At 40.6% G+C, this 14688-nt stretch overlaps 1 protein-coding gene across 18 annotated transcripts in view; it reads right to left on the reverse strand.

Annotated features, from left to right (window-relative positions):
* Nucleotides 1-14235, reverse strand: part of LOC144690603 (eukaryotic translation initiation factor 4 gamma 3-like) — a 347183-nt gene extending 332948 nt beyond the window's left edge. For 14 of the 18 annotated variants that reach the window (XM_078558260.1, XM_078558257.1, XM_078558259.1 and 11 more), the window contains exons 1-2: nt 14069-14235; nt 13887-13954 (exon numbers count right to left, since the gene is read on the reverse strand). In XM_078558260.1, coding sequence (XP_078414386.1) covers nt 13887-13948 — 62 coding nt within the window. In that variant the 5' untranslated portion in view covers nt 13949-13954; nt 14069-14235. Of the gene's footprint in view, nt 1-11716; nt 11811-13886; nt 13955-14068 lie in introns of those variants that run through there. The other 4 variants (XM_078558256.1, XM_078558246.1, XM_078558271.1 and 1 more) reach the window with 3 other exon arrangements.
* Nucleotides 14236-14688: the final 453 nt, after the last annotated feature.

The raw sequence follows: 14688 nt of genomic DNA on the forward strand, positions 1-14688 counted from the left end.
TTTAGCCTTATTTCCTCAGTTTCTATAAGCAGCTTACCATCTCTATTACCAATTCTTCTTTGCACTTGCTAACCTCACCTGCCTTCGGTTAATTCCTTTATTTTCTCATAGGCAGTGCCTGTTCTTTCTTTTTCTTTGTAGTTCTTCCAATTCTCTGAACTGCTGTCCCCACTATCTCTCTTGCCTGGTCAGTCACAGTTCATTGTTTAGTTTTCTACACATTTACTTTCGTTTGTAACAGAAGAAGCACTAGGTGAAGTAAAGAAAGGTGTCAAAGGAGGTGGTCAATTGGTGAAAGATGTGAGATTTGCAGACTACCAGGCCCTAATGGCTAGCACAGAAGATCTACAGATACTAATCGATAGAATGAATGAAGTAGTGGAAGCTTACGGAATGAAAATTAATGTAAAAAAGACTAAAGTTCTGAAGATTGGAAGAAGTAATAGTGGGGAAGCAGAGGAGGTCAACAGCTGGAACAGGTAACACAACTTAAGAACTTGGGCAGCATCTCATCAGAAGATGGTTACTACAATGAAGAAATCAGAGCTAGACTAGCAATGTAAAAGAATGCATTCTACACAGTGAAGAGGGCACTCAGTAGAGCACATACCTCTGCCACGCTGTGTTAACTCAGTATAATTACAATTACGCAGCTCTTCATTGAGGCTTTTTCCTGCCTGATTGATGTTCTATAACCACAAAGCTGATTTTTCTTTTATTAACAGCTTTTATCTCACTGAGGCGGCTTCAGGCCAATCCACATCCAACAACCTGCTCTGAAAACTCTGCTCACATTTTGACAGACAAATTTCACCACAGCAGCTGAGACAATCCACAACATTTTAAATGAAACAATCCACAAAATACTAAAAAGGTAAGTTCATCATACCTCCCAGTGTTAACAAATCTTTTGAAGAATTCCAGGATCCAATCCACATCTTTGCCAAAAACTATCAGTTCTTCTTTGGGACATACCCTATATTTCTGTGTATCAACTTTCGCTGAAATCCATTCATTAATTTTTGAGATATATTATTTACAGGCAGACAGGCTAACAAACAGGGTGAAAACATTAACTCTGCTCACCTTCAGCAGTGGAAGTAATAAAGAATTGCCCAGCATAAGAATCTTCAGAGAAGAATTATCAAACTGATTTGGAGTGTCCTGTTGCACTAAGCTGAAATGTGGGCATCCAAAGGCTAAAAAGTTGTGAAATGTAGTTCTGGAAAAGGATGGATCAGGTCAGTTGGAGAATGCACAAGAGAAATTAAGATAGATAAGGATAGTGGCGGAGGGTTTATCTTTGAAGCCTTAAACAATGTATTGATCAGGAACAATCTAATTGTTTCGTTAACGGTGCGAAAATCTAGATTTTCCAACTAGCAAGTCCAAACTTCAAAGTTCCTTCAGGTCACTGCTGTAAATATTCAGAGTCTGTAGTTTTGGCATAAAACACTGGGTTTAATTGAGCCTTTGGATATCGTTTCAGTTTACACAGACATTTCCAACTTCAAGGGAAAGCTAACAAATAAATGTATTGATTGTCTGGGTAATATGGTTAGAGAGGATCGTTTTCCTCAAAATTTTTCTAAATGACATTCAACTGTCTTTATCATGGCATACAGGAAAGGAAAATTATTCTGCACTTATATAGCACTTTGCACATCCTCAATATCCCCAAGCGCCAATAAATTACTTTTGAAGTGTTATCACTGATTTAATGAGGACAAATGCAGAATCCAATTTGTACAATGCAAGGTCCCACAAACATCAATAATGTCAGCTAATCTGCAAGTGATGTTGAGTGAGAGATAAACATTGGTCATGACACAAGGCAAGCTCATTTACTCCTCTTTGTACCGTACGTAAGGACCGAGGAGTGTTTTTGATTCAAAAGATGACACTTCTGGCAAGAAAACATTCCCCCTCCACTGCAGTTAACCGTTAGTCTAGACAATGCACTCAACTCTCCAGAGTGGAACTTCAACTCAGAGGTGAGAGCATTCTACTGAGCCAAGGTCGACCATTAAGATGCGTTCTGGAAAACAGCACACATATCCAATTAATAACCTGGAAGGGCAGTCAGTTCCTACAAAGGCAAAGGTAATGAAGTATCTTCCCATAACGTTCAAATGCTCTAATATACAAGGCAAGCCGAGGAGCAGCATTGGTATGATTCACCAATGAATTGCTTGGGGATAGCCTTCCATCATACCAATCACCAGAACATGAATCACAATGAAGGAGAAGAGAATGTCAGGAAATTTTCCACGAGAAAGAAAAAATCTTGGACTAAAGTATCCAGCAGAAATTGAGCACCTCACCCTTAATGGGGAACCAAAGCTGAGGAAGAAAAAGAGCAGCTTTTTGCTCAAAATACTCCCTCCTTGTCTATTCAAAGTGTACAGCAATAAAAAGATCAAACTTCGATGGAGACCCATAACGTGATGCCTCCTCATTTCTTAGCTGTTCTAGAGTAATCACTGAGTGAGGAACAGTGTGCCCTGGAGCAGCTGTACCAATTACAATCAACATCCTGGGGGTTACCACCAATTAGAAACTTAACTGGACCAGCCATACAAATACTGTAGCTGCAAGAGCAGGTCAGAGGTTGGGAATTCTGCAGTGAGCAACTCACCTCCTGACTGCCAAAGCCTATCCACCATTCACAGTGCACAAAGTGTGATGGAATACTCTCCGTTTGCCTGGATGTGTGCAGCTTCAACAACACTCGAGCCTCGACACCATCCAGGACAAATCATCCCTTGACTGGCACCCAATCTACCACTTTCAGCATTCACTCCCTCCAACAGCAACACACAGTAGCTGTAGTGAGTATCATCTACAAAATGCACTACAGCAACTCACAAAGGCTCCTTTGACAGCAACTTCCAAACCCACAACCTCTACCACCTAGAAGGACAAGGGTAGCAGATGCATGGGAACACTACCACCCACAAGTTCCCCTCCAAGCCATACACCATCCTGACTTGGAACTGTATTACCGTACCTTCACTGCCACTGATCAAAATCCTGGGACTCCCTTCCTAAGAGCACTGTAGGTGTACCTACACCACATAGACTGCAGCAGTTCAAGAAGATGGCTCACCACCACTTTCTCAAGGGCAATCAGGGTTGGGCCACAAATGCTGGCCTTTTCAGTGATGCCCATATTCCAAAGAACATACATATGAACATGCAAAATTGGAGCAGAAGTAGGTCATTCGGCCCCTTGAGCCTGCCCAACATTCAATAAAATCATGGCTGATCTGTTGTGTTTCAAATTCCAAATTCCCATCTACCCCCGATAACCATTGATTCCCTTGCCTAACAAGAATCTATCTACCTCTGCCTTAAAAATATTCAATGACCCGACCTCCACCGTCTTCTGAGGCAGAGAGTTCCAAAGTCATACAACCAACAGAAAAAATTTCTCCTGGTCTTTGTCCTAAAAGGACAACTCCTAATTTTAAAACTGTGTCCCCTAGTTCTGGGCTTGCCTACAAGAAGAAACACCCTTTCCATATCCACCTTGTCGAGACCATTCAGGATCTTACATACTTCAATCAAGTCGCCCCTCATTCTTCTAAACTCCAGTGGAAACAAGCCCAACCTGTCCAATCTTTCCTCATAAGACAACCCGCTCATTCCAGTTATCAATCTAGTAAACCTCCTCTGAACCGCCGCAAATACATTTACATCCTTCTTTAAATAAGGAGACCAAAACTGCATACAATATTTGAGATGTGGTCTCACCAATGCCCTGCATAACTGAAGCATAACATCCTTACTTTTATGTTCAATTCCTCTCAAAGGATAGCATTCCATTAGCCTTCTTAATTGCTTGTTGAACCTGCATACTAACTTTTTGTGACTCCTGCACTAGAACACCCGGATCCCTCCGTACCTCAGAATTCTGCAGCGCTTCGCCGTTTAAGTAATACTCTGCTTTTTTCATTCTTCCTGCCAAAGTGAACTTCACATTTTCCCACATTATACTCCATCTGCCAAATTTTTGCTCATTAACTCAACCTTTCTTTATCTGTCTGTAACCTCATGTCCTCTTCACAACATAGCTTCCTACTTACCCTTGTATCATCTGTAAGTTTAGCAACCATGCCTTTGCTCCCCTCATCTAAGCATTGATATAAATTGTAAAAAGTTGAGGCCCCAGCACAGACCCCTGTGGGACTCCACTCATCACATCATGCCATTCAGAAAAAGAGTCATTTATGCATACTCTATTTTCTGCCAGCCAGCCAATCTTCTTTCCATGCTAATATGTCACCCCCTGCACCATGAGCTTTTATTTTCCGCAATAAACTTTGGTGTGTCACCTTATCAAATGCCTTCTGGAAAGCCAAGTACAGTACATTTTCAGGCTCCCCTTAACACAGTACATGTTACTCCTTCAAAGAACCTCCAATAAATTGGTTAAATATGACTTCCCTTTCACAAAACTATGCTAACCCTTCCTGATTACCTTAGGTTTTTTCTAAGTGCCCAGCTATTAGCTCTTTAATGATCAATTTTAACACCTTCCCCACAACAGACTGGCCTATAGGTTCCTGCTTTTTGCCTCCCTCCCTTCTTGAATAGAGGGGTTATATTTGCTAATTTCTAATGGAATCTTTCCAGAATCTAGCGAATTTTGGAAAATTAACACCAACACATCTACTACCTCATTAGCCACCTCTTTTAAGACCCTAGGATGAAGCCCATCAGGGCCTAGAGACCTGTCAGCCCTCTGCTCCATCAGTTTGCTCAGTACCGCTTCCTTGGTGATTGTAATTTCACCAAGTTCCTCTCTCATTCCAACTCCTGATTTACAGCTATTACTGGAATGTTTTTTGTATCTTCTATAGTGAAGGCAGAAGCAAAATATTTGTTCATTTCATCTGCCATTTCCTTATTATCCACTACCAACTCCCCATTGTCACTCTAGAGGACCAACATTCACTTTACTTACTCTTTTTTTTAAAAAACATCTGCAGAAACTCTTGCCATCCATTTTTACATTTCTAGCTAGCTTCCTCTTATACTCTAATTTCTTTCTCCTGATTCATCTTTTCATCATTTTCTGCCATTCTTTATACTCTGACCAACTATCTGACCTGCCACACATCTTTGCACAGTTATATGCTTTTTCCTTAAGTCTGATGCTTTCCTTAACTTTAGTTAACCACGGATGGTGGGTCCTCCCTTTAGGATTTTTCTTTTATCATCGGAATATACTTACTGTGTATTCTGAAATATCCCCTTAAATGTCTGCCAGTGCTTCTCTATTGATCTATCCTCTAGCCTAGTACCCCAGTTCACATCAGCTAGCTCAGCTTTCATGCCCACATCATTGCCCTTATTTAAGTTTAATTTTTTTTTAAAAAGTTGAGTTATGATTGGGCCAGGTGATCAGCAGTTACTAACCTCTGGAAAACACAGCATCAGTCGAACACACACACACACACCACTCTTCCCACCCGTCTCCAAAGTTGCTACACAATATCTACAGGGCAAAGTCAGAATACTTGGGGTGACATAGTCCAACTACGTTTCTAAATGGGTGTTTAGTAACATGTTGGATTGTACAAACTTCGTACATCATTTCCTGGTGAACTTTCAAACAAATCATTTCACTTACAAGGCCACAAATGCACAACAGCACTGCTCACAAATAGAAATAAGATTTTTTTTTATATTCATTCATGGGATATGGGCATCGCTAGCTAGGCCAGCATTTATTGCGCATCTCTAATTGCCCTTGTTCAGAGGGCATTTTAACACTAAACCATATTGCTGTGGGTCTGGAGTCACATGTAGGCCAGGCCAGGTAAGGACAGCAGATTTCTTTCCCTAAAGGACATTAGTGAACCAGATGGGTTTTTACAACAATTGGCAATGGTTTCATGGTCATCATTAGGCTTTTGATTCCAGATTTTTATTAATTCAAATTCCACCATCTGCTGTGGCGGGATTCAAACCCAGGGCCCCAGAGCATTACCCTGGGTCTTTGGAACACTAGTCTGGCGGCAATACCACGACGCCATCGCCTCCCCAGAGCAAAAGGTTTTATGCTGCAAGGTATCCAACTCAACAGAAAGCTTTCTGAAAAATACATCATTCATCAAAAGTCTAACATAATGGCTACTCTGATGCTTAGTTCTCCCACTAGAAAGTACAATGCAATTTATTAGCATTTTCACTGGAACTGATTTATCGTTAAATATAATGGCTGCCTTCTAATTAAATTGAATTTGCATTCAAATTTACATCAAGATTCAAACAGGTTAAGAAATAAGTCAAATAAGAAAATTAAATTTTTCATTTCAATCCTAACCCTTATATTTTCAAATGCTCTCCTTAGTAAAATATCACAATCTATATTATACTGCAATAGATCAAACAAACTCTGACAGTTGCTTGGCAATTATTTTTTCCTGAAAGGTAATGGGCAAGCACTCAATACATTTGGTCTTCATTTGCATGAAATGTGTGCCAAACTTATGTTTAACAATAGTCTTGTCAACTGCTCCAATTTCTGAATTCCTTGCCTACAAATTTTAGAAGGAAAATAAAATATAGTCTGACCTGCTGCATCAATTGTCAACGGTTAAAAAATTTAATTCAAAAATCAAATATTGACTGCTTCTTTCAATTTTCCCCAAGTAAATGGGTGTTTTACTACTAAATCCTGGAACTCCAGTCGCAGCATGAAATTGGAGTATCAAAACCTTCTTCTCCTGCTATATCAATAGATGGGAGTTCAGTATTGGGAATCAGAAGTATTACCAATTTTTTTTAAAGAGGACACAAAGCTTGATCAAGACTGGAGCCTCACATTTTTGCTATTGCTGGGATCCAGATCAAATCCATAACTCCTGAATCTGCTTCCATCACCGGTCCAGATCATGACTTACTTTGAAAAATTCTCAACTCCCCTCAGGTTCCTTTGTCAGTTATCTTAAATCTGTGTTCTCTAGTTACCGACTCCTTTGTTGATCAAGAGACATTTTCAGCTGTATGCTATAGGGATACTGACTACTCACCAATTGCTAATGCAGTATTGAGCTTATATACAGTAAAGAATTTGCATTAAGCTATTTAACAGGCAAAAGTACCAATCATTTCACTGCCTTATAATTCTATCCAATACATCTTTGCACATCAAACCAAGTTCATCACACTACATGTGCAGTTCCATAGATGCTGACAAGTTTTTCTTAAAATATTAAATGCACACTAGTACTTTTGTAATGTACTACTTCTGAAGCCTAGTGCCACTAGAACGTTTACTCCCAATCTACAGCAGCACCGCAAACTTTGCATCAATGGATGCCGGGAAGCAGCTCATTGCACATGCATTTTGCCACTTGTAGTATACAGCTAAAAAGAAATGTATGCAAAATAAAAAGCTCCCACTTAATGATGGAGTGGATAAAGCCACAGTCTTTGGGATCACTGAACCAAATAAGCCTAATGCTCTTTGGTTCCATCCCTGATCCATGTTAAGTCTACCACAGCAGCTGTGGTGCAACAATTGGGGGAAAGAGCGGAAGACTTGGTAAGGTTTTTATTTATCCCTGATCATTGCCCAGGAACAGTGTTAGAAAATGTTTTTGTGTGAACATGGGTGACTACTGCATCAGGCTTGGTCTGCAACACCTTTTGCAGAGAAAACCTTGCCAATACTGTATAAGCTCACACACGAAGAATGGCCACTAGGCAAGGCATGGAAGGCTTCCATCATTTGTCAAAGCACAAGAGCCACCAGCTTCAAAGTGGGGAAAGATTGGCAGAGAAAAATAAACCATTCATAAACCAACCTTCATTTCAAACTAAACTAATGCTTTTAAGTAAAACCAGGCTTCTTCCTCAGATTTAGTAAAACTGAAACTTGGTGTTACTATCAGAATAATTCTTATTTATTGCTGAAAAAAAAATAGACATTTTATCAAAGCTTTTCATCTTGCACTCATCAGGGCAAATTGCAAGTATACAATGTAAGGGAAACCAACAAATTTGTACTGTATGAGAAGCGTGTGCTGGTTGGTTGGCAAGTGGACTCTGATTGGCAGAGGCACTGCCATGGAGAACGCACCAGTTGATGGTGACTAACAGCTAACTGCCAAGCACTGTTTGAAATTTAAACCAGGTAGCTTGACACTGATTGGTCAAAGCACTGCCCTGAGGAATGAACCAGTAAATGGTTGTCACTTATTTTGTTTAACTGAAAAAGATGCAATGTGTGTACACGTTCTTTCTGCCTGCAAAGAACAGGGCCCTGTGTATTAATATATGAGGCTTCCAGTACGCACAAAAATGTGCTACACTTCAAGCTTGAATAACGATCTTAACTTAGTTGTCTGCATAATTCTGCCACATGTCACCAATAACTTCAACTTAAATAGCACCTTTAATACAGCAAAAAAATCCCACACAAGGATATATTAGGGCAGATAAACAAAAGCTTACTCAATGAGGTAGGTTTGAAGGAGAAACAGAGGTTTAGCAAGGAAAATCAGAGCTTAGGACCGAGACAGCTAACAGCATGGCTATAAATGATGGAACAATTAATATCAATGATGCTCATGAGGTCTGAATTGGAGGAACAGAAATATGAGGGCAGTAGGGCTGGAGAAGATAAGAGGTCAGGAGTCTGAGGCTATGGAGAGGGATGAGAATTTTTAAAATCGAGGCATTGCATAACTAGGAGTCAATGGTAGCCAGCAAACATTGAGGTGAATGGGACTTCGTGCAAGTTAGGCCATGGGCAGCAGTTGTTTGGCTCACATCAAGTTTACGTAGGGTAAAATGTGGGACGCCAGCCAGAATGCATTGAAAAGGCCAAGTCCAAAAGTAACAAAGATGTGAGAAGATGAGCTGAGGCGGGGCAAGTCAGGTGATGTTATGGAGGTGAAAACAGGCTGAATTAGTGATAGGATGGATATGTGGTCAGAAGCCTCAGACTATTCATCAAGGAGAGTGATGGAGTCCGTTGCTAGGAAACTAAGTTTATGATGGGGTCCAAAGACAATGGCTTTGGTCTTCCCAATGTATAGTTGGAGGTGGTTTCCATTCATGCAGTACTGAGTGTCAGACAAGCAGTTTGTCAATTTAAAGACAGTGCAGACACCAAGAGAGGCAGTGATGAGGTAGAGTTGGGTGTCGTCACCATATGCATGAAAACTGACAGCATTTGCAGATGGCATTACCAAGGAGCAGCACGTTCCTAAGAAATTGGAGTGAACCAAGATTAGATCCTCAGAAGACACCAGAAGTGTCAGTGCAGCAATAGGAAGAAAAGTCACCACAAGTGATTCTTTGGCTACAACTGGGTGTTTAAGAAAGCAACCAGTCAGGTGCAGTCCCACCCCGATGACAGTGGAGAGGCATTGGACGAGGATGGTGTGGTCAACCCTGTAAAAGACTGCAGACAGGGTGAGAAACACAAAGAGGGAAAGTTTACCTTTGTCACAGTCACAATGTCATTTGTGACACTGATGACAGCCATCTCACAGACAAGACGAGCTCAAAGCGAGCAGGGATGGAGGTCGAAGAGAAACTAGAGAAAGATGCAAGTTCAGGGTTAGGGCAGGGAGGTTTAGCCCAATGGGTTAGGAGAAGGGAGGGAAGTGGCAGAAGCAACTGACCAAATAGTCTCAACCTTAGTGTTAAACAAGTTCATACGCTCCTCGCAAATGTTGCTGGAGGAGACAGGGGAGAAAGGTTTAAGAAAGGGTTTGCAGCAGAGAAATGCAGTTGCTGGAATAGCAAGCAGTTTTGGCAGACGAGAACGGACCCAATAGCGTTTTATATGGTCCAAATAGATCTGAGTGAACAATTAAACCAGCTTTCTGTCCTAGCTGTTTAAGTCTGTGTTCCTTGGACTGAGAGGAGATGAGTGCTATACTATGGGAACAGCCAGGATGAGAGAGTAATGATTTTAATGGGGACTAAGGCAAAGGTGAGAGGTGAGGGTGTGGCTGAGCAGATCAGTAACTGCAGAAGCGTCTTGCTGAATGTGGGCCAAGATTACCACTGAGATCATGCAAGTGCTGTTTTAAGTGAATTGGGAGTACTTTCTCCCCAGGGTGACACAGAAGGAAGCAGGGTTGGGAGATGTAGGTGAAGAGTGATATAATTAATTGATCAGAGACAGCCTTTTCTGTGATTGACACGCTGATAAAAGACCACATGAGATGACAAGGTCAAGGGGTGGCCACGAATATGGATTAGGGAGTTTACATGGAGGGAGAGATTATGGGAGGGCAGCAAACTCAGAAGAAAGAGAGCATGAGGAATTGAGGTGGATGTTGAAATCACCTAGGATGCAAAGTCATTAGGTACAGAAGCCAAGGCAATAAGGGAGATATCTCCATGAGAAAATTTATGATACTTGAGTGGTTGGTAGAGAGCGAAGATTTTAAATGAGAGGTGGAACAAGGACAGATGTTCAAAGGAGGAGAAAGTGCAGTGGGTTGGGGACAGACCAAGGTGTGATTTGATGACACAGCACCGCCACTACTATCCCAGCAGGGCAAAAGGTGGAAGGGATGGCCAGGCAGGGAAACTTCATCTAAGGGAAGATGTCATCATCCCTAAACCAGGTTTCCATCAAGGCTATAATGTCGATGCAATCATCCACAATAAGCTCATGGAGGTAAGGGCCTTGTTCTTCCAGATCACCCCCCTTCTTTTCATTTGGAAATAGTTTGCATTGCAAAAGGGCCTATAAGGGTAGAAATACATATAAAGGTGAATCCATACACATTGAAAAGTACTAACTTTCATGCGAGATCAAATCAGTCTCTGTAAGTACTGTGATTCAATTTGAAAGCTGCAGTAAAAAATATTGTGACATAAGCCAAAAGCCACAAAAAATGTTTTAAGGGTTTTATTACAAAGGTCAAGAACTTAAACTGTCACAAATGAAGGCCTATCGGTAACTCAACTGAAATCTTACAGCAGAAAAGTTCAATATTTGTAATTGCCCTCCCCTGCCTTCTACTAACTTCCCTACCCCGCATTATTTCCACATTTTGCCAAATTTTAATTGCACAGCTGTGTTTTGTGACCTTAGGATTAAACCATGCATCAGTATGGAACACTTCCACTAACACAGCTTTGGTTTTTTTGCTGCAACATTGGTCTTAACCTTCAAAAATGAAACTGCTTAAAGACAGCTTCCATCATCCAACCACCACACCCCCCACCGCGAAAAAATATATTTAACCTCAGTTGTGGAACAAAAATAAAAATTTTATTTGGTGCAATTAGTAAAACTGGTTCTGTACCCATTTTAAAATAAAAATATCGAAATTTAAAAATTTTTGCTGTTAATATTTTACTCCTAAGGTTCCAGCAGAAAATTCAATTCAAGCTAGTGACTGCAGGCTGCGTTCACATTAGGGTGTGGGCGAGCGAACAGAACTGTATATACAAAAGATTACACATATGCACACAAATTAAAACCCTGAATGCATTCAAATCTCACACAAGAAAATCTTTTTCCTAATGCTGATTACCAACTGAATGAATTACACCACAAAATTGCTGATATGAACTAAAATAGTAATCCTGATTACTTTGATAGAAATTGCGCAACACAGCCTTAATACCATGTGCAAGCATAGCCAAACATACCAAATAAAGCTAAATACTAATTTACCAATCTTTTCTTATGTTTCTCAGATTTCAATATACCAGATAAAAATGGTACCTGTGTGGCACATCAGTCAGCACCAAGTACATTATTTACCAGGAAGTCTGCATCAGATATGCGTCTGCATGCTTTATGACTGTTAAAAGGTAGCACACTATCTAGCAAGGTTAAAGTGCTGTACTGAGTTTGCCGAATCACTATTTAGCAGGAAACTACTGCTGGGTGTCTGAGCATGCCCAGCATCAGCAGTGGGATTGGGAGATCAGTTATCTGGCAGAGAAATCACATCCCAAACCAAGGCCTAAAACTACAGCCTTGAACTTGGTGCAATGAAATAAAGCTTTTCATGAATTGCCACTTAATAAAATAGCTTCCTCCATGCAAATTTTTAAGCTTGTTCTTGGTTAAGACCTATAAACTGTATCACAGTAAAGCATCTACAAACCATACAAGTATGTAATTCATTCTAAAATGACACAAGAATAAGGAATTGTTCTGCTTTAGTACCCTTATTTAGCATTTTAAAATTAATGTATCAACATTATTTACCACAACATGCTAAAGGGCAATTTAAAATTGAAAAGTTGATTTGAACCAATAAAGCACTATAAACAAACACGCCTGTGCATCCTGACAAATATTTGGCATTTAAATCCAAACTACACTAACATCTCCATTCATTATCCCCATTAGCACCATGATTTATTTAATATCACAGCAAATCTCTGAATCATTTCCTAGTAGCCATGTCCTTGGCTGAGCATCAAGCCCCTTCACAAACCAGATCTTATAATTTAAAATGTAACTGGGCTAATACACACCATTTTGTTTCAAGTCACATTGCAATTTACAAAGTAACATTCTTTTCTCTCCCCCATTCCAAAGAACTTCATTGTCAATAAAACAAGTACTTCCTTCTATAAATAATACATTGCGAAAACAAGAACCATGAAACGAGATTGCACCACATTACAAATTAAACATGAACAACTCGAAGAGATCATCACTACCCATTATGCTGATTGGGCTTCACCCCAGTGGTACAACAATCTCTCCATTTTGTTAGAGCTTTTGTTTCAAGCCCGGAAGTGTAAAAATACACACGTTTACACAGTGAAAAAAATTCCCAGGTAAAAATAAACGATGAAAATGGTCAGACTCCTGATGCCGAATTCAGGGAGAGGCCAGAGTACAATTTCTGAGTCGGAATATGAAATATGCTCCGTACTGTAAGCTCGCTGTATGTCGCTGCACAAAACACGTAATTGTGTCCATAATTCCCCATTTGTCAGATTTTTCTTTAAAAAGATAAAATCAATCTATATAAAACACTGTGGGTTTAAATTAGATCTGTGGGCTAGAGGCCTGCAGATTTTAATGGAGAGCTGCAGACTGACTGCAGTGGAGTTGGTGTCGGTCTGTAACCGGCATTTTCTGAAGACGTGTCACACACACACATGCACCACACACACATGCACACAGTCCCTAACCTACCCCCACCAAACCTTTTCAAACAATTTCCCAAGAAGAAAAATCTCTACAAGGAAATGTCATTATTTTTTTTAAAAAGTCACACACAAACGTATGAACACGAAAGAGAACAAACCCACCCAGAAATATAAAATCTTCAATCACACCAGATTCCCTTTCCTACAGGGTTTTGTCTTTTTTTTTAAAAAGAGTAAGAGCCTGTGACTTATGTCTCAAATCCTGAAATAAAGAGATGTTTCTAGATGTGTTGCTACCTTCTTTTCAAATTGGGGGGGGGGGGGGAAGAGGTGGTTTCAAAAAAGAAAAATCGAAACAAGATTACTCCCGGTTCGTCGTTAGGAGCTTCTTCCACCCTCTCCCCCTCTCTTTCTCTCTCTATCCACATTTCAATCAACATCCTTTAAATCAGCCCAAACACAAAGCAATTTTTTTCAGAGACATTTAACAATAAATCTTATTTCTTTTTTTTAAAAAAAGAGGCTTTAATAAAAAAAAAACCTTGAACCCATCCACACTTGCAACAAGTGCCCAGAAACCTAACAGACCTTAAAAGATTTTACTTCTTACCCCCAGTAACCTATAGTGACGTTACCCACCCAGGCTCCCCCAAAAAATGAATCAACATTAATCAAAATATAAGGTTAAAAAAATCCCCTCAGCTAAGTTACTATTTTTTTTTGGATTTTATATATACATATATCGATCAATTGAATGTTTCCCAAAAAGTGAAGGATACGAAGCAGGCTGTTGTAGTCCTCTTATTACAGGCTGTGGTTTGGCTTTCTGTGGTAAGCTCATTTCAGGCTGAGGAAGACAAAAAAAAAGGAAAAACCAGGCGGATTTTTTGTTGTATAGAGAGACAGAGAGATGTACCTCAGGGTGTCCTCCCTCAGAAGGACGTTTCCCACGTGAGTTTACCTGCAAATCACAAAAATAATAGCATTGGTAGATGGCCCAGAGTGTGAACTAGCAGCGGGATTCGTCCTTTGAGTGAAAGAGTCAAGCTTTAGGACGGATGCAAGCGATTTTTTACACACAAACCAACATGGCGAACCAAGCCGCTCTCAGTCCGAGAAGACGGACGCCCGGCGGCCCTCGGCAACTTCCGGAAAACTTCGACGCCGGCTGCTCGGCAACTTCCGGAAAGCCTCGGCGCTGCCCCCCACCCTCTTCGGCTGTTTCCGTAAACTCCACAGCAAAGATCAGGGTCACCAGGAGCAAAGCCTTTGGGGCAAGCACAGCTCGCTGTCACCCTTAACACAGTGCCTTAGATTTCAATTAACGTGTGACAGCAGCAGTGGCAGGAATTGCAAGCCCATGTTCATTATTAGTGAGGAAATAACTTAGAATTGTGTAGTGTAAAAGTGTTTGAGACATCCAGTGGGTGTGAAAAGTGCTATATAACTAGGACATAGGAACATTGGAACAGGAGTAGGCCTTTCAGCTCAACAAGCCTACTCCACCTTTCAGTTAGATTGGTTGATCATCTACCTCAACACCACTTTCCCGCGCTATCCCTGTATCCCTCAATATCATTA

Source organism: Cetorhinus maximus, chromosome 15 (genome assembly GCF_964194155.1).
Source record: "Cetorhinus maximus chromosome 15, sCetMax3.hap1.1, whole genome shotgun sequence".
In the NCBI taxonomy this organism is placed as follows: Eukaryota; Metazoa; Chordata; class Chondrichthyes; order Lamniformes; family Cetorhinidae; genus Cetorhinus; species Cetorhinus maximus.